This window comes from Rhinichthys klamathensis, unplaced genomic scaffold (genome assembly GCF_029890125.1).
Source record: "Rhinichthys klamathensis goyatoka isolate OS25496 unplaced genomic scaffold, OSU_Roscu_1.1 h1tg000513l_1, whole genome shotgun sequence".
In the NCBI taxonomy this organism is placed as follows: domain Eukaryota; kingdom Metazoa; phylum Chordata; class Actinopteri; order Cypriniformes; family Leuciscidae; genus Rhinichthys; species Rhinichthys klamathensis.
In genome coordinates this window covers 1-9,923 of record NW_026606993.1, presented here as the reverse complement: position 1 = coordinate 9,923, position 9,923 = coordinate 1, and the positions used below count along the sequence as shown (strand labels likewise).

General features: G+C 40.2%; 1 protein-coding gene across 1 annotated transcript; it reads right to left on the bottom strand.

Annotated features, from left to right (window-relative positions):
- Positions 1-3,531: 3,531 nt before the first annotated feature.
- On the bottom strand, positions 3,532-7,268 carry LOC130072933 (uncharacterized methyltransferase YdaC-like). The gene is made up of 2 exons (XM_056238256.1): positions 6,812-7,268; positions 3,532-3,733 (listed from the first exon to the last, which is right to left on the bottom strand). Exons 1-2 carry the CDS (start codon positions 7,245-7,247, stop codon positions 3,537-3,539), a joined length of 633 nt encoding a protein of 210 aa, XP_056094231.1. The 5' UTR covers positions 7,248-7,268; the 3' UTR covers positions 3,532-3,536.
- Between the last annotated feature and the right edge of the window lie 2,655 nt (positions 7,269-9,923).

Sequence of the window (9,923 nt, the reverse complement as noted above, 5' to 3'; positions counted from 1 at the left end):
AACGGCAAGCCCCTGATGACAACGACGACGAAGAAGACGATTTATATTCTTCTTCTTCGTTAGTTTTTATTGGCATTTGGCATACAAGCTGAGTGATGCGCGATGCAATGCATTACCGTCCGCCACCACGCACGGATTCCTTTGTAGCCTTGCTGTGCGCCGGAGACGAAATTGCCAGATTACACTTTTAAATGTAAGTATTGGATTTCAGTTTTATCGAGTCATATAATGTATCTGATGATACAAATGAAAGAAAAATATATAATAAAGGTTAAAATGTTGACTTAGGTATATGTAGCCTACATAAATTGACCATGGTGAACATTTTTAGATTTTGTTTTTAGGCAGTTATAATTTTAAAAAGTCCAGTACAAATGTTACTGCCGCTCGTCACAACAGCTGTCACCAGTTGCTAGGCGACAAAAACCGGACCATCCCAGGACACAGCTAGCAACAATTTGTTAGTGTGACAATACATTTAGTTAGTGTCATTTTCCAAATAACCAGTGGTGGAATGTAACAAAAAACATTTACTCTGTATTTAAGTATAAATTTGAAGTACTTTAGATTGTTATTCAACTTCACTTCATCTCAGAGGCAAATATTGTACTTTCTCTGAAAAACTGACTTTTTACACATGGATATTAGATTTTGATATTAGATATTGTTTAAAAAAATATGAACAGTATAAAATAGAAACACAAAAAAAATATGTCTTCTAGTTCAGGGATAGGCGACGTACGGTCCTGGTTAGTGAACTCGCTGTCCTGCTGAGTTTAGCTCATAGTAGCCTACATATTTATTCTTCCCTCTTTCTGAGAACAGTGATTGGCAGCCCACGCCTGAGTCAGCCCTGCAAACCTGTTGGTAAACAGTGGAAATATGCACTCATCCCAGATGATGTCCCGCCGGCAGAGGCCTTACCAGCGTTTCTATTGTGGAGCCCCTCCCGGTTCAGCAGCACCACCAGAATCTCTACAGAAAAATGTTTTCTTCATATCTGTTTTATGTATACTGTTAATTTAAATTAGCATTTTGTTTATTATCTAAACATAACTTATCTTGTAAATACTTGTAAAAAGCCTTCCCTCGCATGCTACAGGGGTGGAGCTGAGATGCGAGGAAAGGCAACAAGGATGCACAAATAAGAATTGAGAAGCACCCTCGGTCTCGTTTTCTCTTGGCTGGTGCTGGTGCAAAGAAGGACGGTAGGCAGGGTTGCCAGGTCTGTGCAACAAAAGTAGTCCAAAAAGCCCATCGGATTTTCTCCATCGGGCGGCCAAATTCTCCACAGGATAGGGATGCACCGTCACCGATAAGAAAATTTTGGCAGATACCGATAACCATTAATTCTTTATATTTGAAAGCTGATAACTGATATATATTGGCTGATAAATCTAAATCCAAATTTTTATATACGTTTTTTTAAGAGCCTGATTACAAAAACAAAAGTTTCTCCATTAAAAGCCATGTCCCAAGCACACAATTATAATGATGTTCTCATAATTGTATGTATCCTATATAACAGCACTTAATGATTTCAATCATTTTTCAAGCAGTTCAAAACCATCATGGCAAACTGCGCATCTGAAGTGTCTCAGCTGAAGGAAATAATCCATTATTTATCGGCTTTAATGTATCGGCCAAATTTTCTTATCAGGCCAATAACTAACAATAAAAATTAACACAGTGCGATACCGATATGGTGGCCGATATATTGTGCATATATAGATATATCCTAGCAAGTCATGTAGTCTGAAGAGCACAGCGATCTGCTGACATTTAAAATCATGTAATTTCTGAACGAGGCATTAGTGAGAAACAGCGGAATACCAAAACTTATAGGTATTGAGCAGTGATATTGTCAGGCTTTTCTATGTACAACGAAGTAAGCTAATTGCCTGCACAAAAATATAATAGCATTGAAAATAACTATGTAACAAAGTTTACAGCTTCATAAATTAATTAAAAACACAAAAAGGCAAAACACATCTGATGCACATTCTTTGTTCACATTCCATTTTCTAGAAGTATAGAGTTGAAAACCTTGCCGTATTTGAGTAGTTGAGAGAAAGTACATCTTACTTCGACGAAAATGACTTGAAACGCACTTAACATCGTAAACATCACTTCCCACCTCGTAAATAGGCTATATGAACTTCCCTGGAGGACTTGAACAAAATACTTTATATACCATCTTAAAGGGACTTTGAAGCTTTAAACCATCCTTATCGCCTGTGCACAAATTCGCTGACTTCAGTGGCACAGCACCTTATAAATGAACTGCAAATGCTGACTTCAGTAACCTGTTGTTGTTGTTCTTTTGCGCAAGCGAGTCAGTTTGGATCATGATTCATTCACACCCAACTAATATTGGCCACATAAAAAAAAAATAAAGCGAACCACCCCAAAAAAAAAAATGCATCTGAGGCCCTGTTTACACCTGGTATTAATATGTGTTTTTGTTTGATCGGATCACAAGTGGATGACGCTTAATACAGGTGTAAACGGGTCTAAAAGGTTTTGAGCTTGTCCACTTTCCACCACTTCCAGAGGGAGTTGAAAACACATTCGACCGGATTGCTTTCGTTGTGTAAACGCTCATGTGGTCGAATGTCATATGATCCAATGCCACAAAAGACCGTCTACTCTCCACACTGACCTAATGAGTAACATTATGGGAAGAGCTCTAGCCAGGATTTAAACTGTCAGCTGAAGACCCAATTTTGGATTGAAGATGAAAAAAACGTACCAAGCACAATCTTCTCTCACCATTCCTGATTTCTAACACATACTCACAGCGTTCGGCTGGTCTTGCGGCTCAGAGCAGAAACTAAAATAAATATAAAAATAATAAAACACTCCGTATGTTTTTCCATCTTCTCTGCTCATTCATATGTAAACAAGCTTATTTTGTTAGATCGAAAGATCTGAAGAAGAAAAAAACATTTACCCCATAGACCCTCCCCTCGAAGAAATCAGGCCAGAAGTGGTTGAAAGTGGACAAGAGAGACTTGTGATCCGATCGACCTGAACCCATCTTAACACCAGGTGTAAACCGGGCCTGAGCAAAAAATCAGAATTAGCCTTAAGGCTTGCTGTGTGAACATAGCCCAAGTCTCAGCTTTCAAATTCAGCCAGTTTTATGAAGAAATTCAAAGAATAAATGTTGTTTTGCCACTCTTTAATACAGGCATGGCGAATGTAAGAGAAAAATGTCAACACCACAGGAAAGCCATTCAATGTCCATAGTTTGTAGTCAGCTTAGTATAATGTTGCATGCTGTATTGTTACTTGACCTGTTGAGTTCCTTATTTAATGTATGATTGAATACATTAAAGGCCCTTGCACACTGAGTCCGAAATTTTCGGAAAATTTCGGACTCAGTGTGCAAGGGCCTTAAGTCTGTCATGAAAATATTTTTTTACAGCCAGTTTAAATGTTTCTATTTCAACAACAAATTGGAGTAGATTGGATCTTGAGAAAGTGTGGAAGGACAGATATCTTATTACATATCAATACAAAACACAGGAATTTCATTTCACAGCAGTGGCAAAAATAGCTTGAAATTTGATGAGTTTCTCCATTTTGTTCTCCATTCGCACATCTGTGAACCCAGAGGACTCCAGCGCTTCCATGTAGACCTCAGGTCTCCATTTGTCTCCAGTGAGCACTCCCATAGAAGCTGCTTTGGTAATACTGCCTAGTCTGAGAGTTGTGACCATAATTCCACCTGAGGAACAGAACATAATTTGCACATTGATTTAATTATTAAATGTTGGGTCAGAGTGGCACACGGTAAGTCTTAAAGTTTAGGGCCAAAGTTTCATTTTCAAATCATGCTCGCATGAATCATCAGGTTTGCACAAACTTGTGAAAACATGCTGTCATTAATGCAAAACATTTTCATAGCAATTCAAATAAGCATTTTCACTCTATGCTGGTACTATCATTTTAATGAGAAAGTCTATAAAATAAAATTATTTTGTGTTTGTTAAGTCAACTAACGCATTGATTTGTTTTAAAGGTCCCCTGACATGGGGTTATTTTATTATTGTATAATGTTTCCTGGGTTGCCCTTATAATGTTAGTATGTTTTTAGATCAAAAATAGTCATAATTTAGAAATAAAAGGCATTTTTCCTAGCCTGATTTTAGCCTCTGATTTGAACGCTCTGTTTGAAGGGGCGTGTCTGCTGTGGGATTCAGTGTAGCCGCCCACTGCTGTGATTGGCTGACATGCATATGAAATAGCTATGTATTGCATGTGAAACTCTCTCGAATACTTTTACTACAGCTATTATACGTTTTTACTATTACAGCTATCGAGATTAACGAATCGTGAGAAGTTTTTGAAGTATTTAGATCTATTCCCGTCACATAAAATGTTGCCGTGATGAGCATTGAGCAATCAGTTGATCGCGAGAATGAAGATCGGTTTCTGCACTCTCTCTAATGCTTTCCCCAATGCAAACACGATGATGCACATACAGTAAGAGCTTCGTTGAGCAGTGTAATGTGCGTCATCTATTTAATAACGAGTTGTCCAGATAAACTCGCGCTGTGTGGAAAGATTGTTCTTTGATTGCTTTCTATATAATTTGTTCAGAATTTAAATACGATTATTTTCATCCTACTAAAAGAAACGATGTGAAGCTGATATTTTAGTCACTGGCTTGACTTACTGATGCATAAACAGTATTGAACGATTTTGAGAGAAAGATTAACTTACCTGTCTGAAATTGAACAATTAGCAGGGGTGTCACGATTCTCCAAATCCTCGATTCGATTAAATTTTCCATTCTAAGGTCACGGTTCGATTTGATTCTCGATTTTTACATTTATTTTTTTAAAGCCGAAACCGGCCAATCAGGATGCTCTCTGTCTTATGCGCTTCATGAGGCACATACGCAAGATCTCTCGCTCTCTCCCGTGCGCACGCTATACGGTTTGGAGCACAGTTTTTTCTGTCTCGCATGCACGATTGTGCGCTATTGCTCGCTCGTTCACTCTAGATTCCGGGAGATTAACTAATTTGCGGGCATCAGGGAGCAGCTATCAATATGCGGGAGACTCCAGGAACTTCCGCGAGACTTGGGATGTCTGCAAAGTAAACTGTGGCTTTTTTGAAGCGCGAACGTTGAGAGGCTCACCAGGACAGATTCAAGGCTAACGACAATGACAGTAACACAGACGCAGAGAAGGCTCAGACAAACCACCTTGACCGGGGAGGCACCGGAAGTGAAATGCAGCTGCGGAAGAATCTGCAAAGGCGTAAGAGGGCTCAAAATACACCAGAGCAAGTCCACTTGTGGACAAGGACGGATGCATGCACACCGCTCAGACGAACAATCTGGTGAGACGCAGGAGAACCCTAGGCAGGAAGCACACCATAGCTGGGTTGTGGACTCGAGTCGCATGACTTGGACTCACGATTAATTTTCCCAATGAACAGTTACTTTTATTTTTAAATGAAAAATGTTTCCTCTCTCATTTGTAAAATGTGGAATAGTAGCCTAGCAGTTATTTCTTATGCCTTAATAATGGCTTTGAATACACTCAGACACATTCTCTCTCACACACACACATACAAAATGTGTAGCAGTTATTTCTATTAAATGATTTTGCCTTTCTTACTGGGTTACCAATAATACAAAATTAAAAATTTCACTGCCTTTTCCTTATTTTGTCACACATAAGAACAATCCCTAAATTGAACTGAGATAGATGGGTGGGTGCCCTTAGTGAAAATCTTATCGCAATAAATATGAAATTTAACTGCTAAGTCATGAACATATTTTAAAAGCCTTCCTGATATAAATTATATACATTTCATTTACTTTAGTAATTAACACTGAGATACTAATTTGTGCAAAAAGCACTAATGACTTGTTTAAAACTTGAAGCTTAAACTCGAGGACTTGCAACTTGACTTGGACTTGCCTGTCTTGACTTGGGACTTGAATGCAAAGACTCGAGACTTACTTCTGACTTGCAAAACAATGACTTGGTCCCACCTCTGCACCATAGTCCTAGTGATCTCTCATGCCGGCAATCCCCCAAGATCGCACAAGGAGGGCCTCCAACACCATTCCAGAAAGCCCACCCCAGCCAACAAAGGAAAGAATTAAGTGGCCCAAAATGAGTGAAGGGAAGGAGTGGTCCATGTTAGATGAAGATCTGAACAAAGTGCTTGGAGCAGTTCAAGCAAGCTTTTATTTACATTTATAAACAGTTGAAACGGAAGTGCAAGACGTGTGAGAATCAACGAGGTTCATTCTTCTTACGTTTGAGCTTCCGCAGGAACAAATTATTTATTTTCTTGTATGTTACGCAGCATGTTTGAGCTTCCGCAAGAACCAATGATGTTTTTTTCTCCCACGTCAAAGAACGGTTGAGCTTCTGTTTATGTTCGCTAATTAATGTTTATATTTGAATAAAAGCCTAAATTCAATTATCAAAAAAAAGCGATCGAATCTTTTCAGAAACTTTTTACTAAACCTCTCGATTCATATGGATTCGTTTTAAGATCTCTTCATTAACTTGGTAAAGTGACAAAGTGGTAGTTGCGAAATCTCTCAAGATTTGTTTTGAAGATAAACGAGTCTAATGGGTTTGGAACGACCTGAGGGTGAATAATTAATTACTTTTTTTTTTAATTTTGGGTGAACTATCGCTTTAACCAATAAAGATAACTATTGTTCAACATAAAATTTGAACATTATATTAATATTCAATGAAAAAAATTACCTAATTTAACCTCAAAACGGTTTAGAATTGTTATTGAATAACTCAAGTTCTCGTGATCTCACCTGGTTTCATCACTCTGTGGATCGCTTTCGCTCCCGCTTTGAGATCCGGCCAGAAGTAATAACAGTTACAGTGAAACACCTTGTCAACAGTGTTTTCCTCTATCGGCATGGCCACCAAATCACTGTAATACAACACAGCCTTTCCTCTGGAGATCTGCTCCTCCATGCGCTTGCTGGCCATCTGATGCATGTATTGTGAGTAGTCCACACCCAGCAGTTTCCCTCTCGGGCCCATGAGGAGCTGCGAGGCCTCCTGAAGACCGAAGCCCGGCCCGTGACCCAGCTCCAGCACTGTGTCGTTGGGTTGTATGTTGCTCAATTTCACTGCATTCTCCTCCAAAATCTGATTGTGCCATTTAAGGAATTTGGTCACCAACCATCCAGATAAAGAATACGTGGGGTGACCCAGCTGTTTGCCCACTTTGTTAGACAGCATTTCTAGACACACAGAAAACAAAACAAATAGATATTTTACACAGGATTTTCAACATGGCGGCACGTTGATCGCACGTTTATCTGAGCTCTTACAGCATGCGGCAATTTCATTCTTAAACAGCCTCATATCGTTCTGAAACTGAACAAATATATAAGTCACTGTAAACAACACTACGACAAGATGACATTGCGAACAACAAAGAAAAAACACGGAAATCAAGACGAATCCATTGCCGAGCCTGCTAATTCGCATGCTATCATGGCACCTGAGGGTAAAGTCAGCGCAAATAGGCCTACTGACAAAAATCAAGAGAGCAACATTATGAGTGCAATTGCGATACAGAAGACCAGGTGTGCAAACGGCAAAATACCGTAGACACTCTGCAGCAACAGGTGAAACTTCTTGGAGTTAAACAGGAAGACCAGGAAAATCGAAGTCGTCGTAATAATGTGCGCCTCGTTGGCCTCCCTGAAGGCGCTGAGGGCTCAGATACGGTGGGTTTCCTTGAGAGATGGCTGCCTGAGGTACTGGGACCAGAGTCTTTTACCAACTCGACAACGATTAAAAGAGCTCACCGCTTACAGGACTCCAGAGATCGGAACGTTCCCAGAATACTCATTATGCGCTTCTTGACTTCGAAGGATAAAGACAAAGTGTTACAAGTCGTGCGGGCCAAAGGCAAGGTAACATATGACGAACGCGAAGTAAAGTTTTTTCAGGATATCGCCAGAGAAACGCATCTGAATAGAAGGAAATTCTACCAAGTGAAGCAACAGCTTAAAGGGATACTCCACCAGTTTTTCTTATTAAACTATGTTATTCCCTTAACTAAGACGAGTTGATACATACCTCTCTCGTCTCAGTGCGTGCACTATATCGCTCTGTATTGCCGCAAAACTATGTTAGCACTTAGCTTAGCCCATGCATTAAATATGGGCCAAGCAGAGAAGCGACCAAACACTTCCACGTTTTCCCTATGTAAACACAGTTACTCGAGTAGTGTAACTTGACCTGGGCTGGTGACACAAAATAAACCGTTGCGCTTTTCTAAGCGTTTAAAATTGATGACTATATTGTATGGCGGAATACCATAACAAGTGCTTTTGAGCACTTCGACTTGGCGCAATAATATCTTCACTCGTGAAAAGTCCCGGCTCCCGCTTCCTCTCCCCCTCCCTCTGACATTTCCGTCAATACAACCAACGTGACATGCGCCGGTAGTAGTAGTTCGAGCGGAGTTGACGAAGTAACAGGTTGTTGGAAGCTAGTTAGCTTAGTTAGCATTCTAAACAGCACAGGCTCTCAATTTCGGTCGGCATCTGTTCGCAACAGTCACACTTGCACCACCAATTGCTGTTTGCCCGTGGTCTTTCGCCAGCTCCGGTCTGTTCTGGATCATATCTTTCTTGCCTCTCACGGTCCATAAGAGCTAATTCCTCCTCCGTGTACTCGGGTTCAAACAGATATGGCTCCGGGTCTTCTACAAAGAAGTCATAATCATCTACAAAGTCCGCCATTGCAAATGATCTGCAGTTTGCTAATAGCACAGCACAGGTAGTAAAAGTCACGTTGGTTGTATTGACGGAAATGTCAGAGGGAGGGGGAGAGGAAGCGGGAGCCGGGACTTTTCACGAGTGAAGATATTATTGCGCCAAGTCGAAGTGCTCAAAAGCACTTGTTATGGTATTCCGCCATACAATATAGTCATCAATTTTAAACGCTTAGAAAAGCGCAACGGTTTATTTTGTGTCACCAGCCCAGGTCAAGTTACACTACTCGAGTAACTGTGTTTACATAGGGAAAACGTGGAAGTGTTTGGTCGCTTCTCTGCTTGGCCCATATTTAATGCATGGGCTAAGCTAAGTGCTAACATAGTTTTGCGGCAATACAGAGCGATATAGTGCACGCACTGAGACGAGAGAGGTATGTATCAACTCGTCTTAGTTAAGGGAATAACATAGTTTAATAAGAAAAACTGGTGGAGTATCCCTTTAAAGCCATGGACATCCGATATGGACTAATTTTTCCAGCAAAGCTACGCGTCACTCATGCAGGGCGAGACCGCATTTTTGAGAGTCCAGCTGAGGTGGAGAATTTTCAGTTTTTTGCAGTTATTTCAGTTTCTATTATAGGCTGTTCAATTTCTAAAATGTTCAGCCGTTTGTTTGTGGGAGCATATGGCAGAGAATATGCTTGTGATCCGTGTTATGCTGCTCCTAGCGGTAGGATCGGTGAGACAAAGTGTTGAATTCTCAGTTTATAGGTGTGTAGGGGTAAAGCACTGGCGAGTTCAGGGAGCCAGTGCCAAAAGAAGCATTCTATGTATATTTTATCATTTTTCAGTAACAGGGGCAATTGCATTTTACTGTAACAGGCTAGGGTACAAGCTTGTAATAATAAGCAGCTCACAATTTAGGCACTAACGCTGTAATGGGCTCCAATTCAGAATTTAAAATAACATCGTGGAATGTGAGAGGTTTGGGGAAATTAACTAAAGTAAAACAAGTAATGACCAGAATTAAACAACTTAAAGGGTTAGTTCACCCAAAAATGACAATTCTGTCAGTAATTACTTACCCTCATGTTGTTCCAACCCTGTAAGACCTTCGTTCATCTTCGGAACACGAATTAAGATATTTTTGATGAAATCTGAGAGCTGGATCACTCCTCCATAGG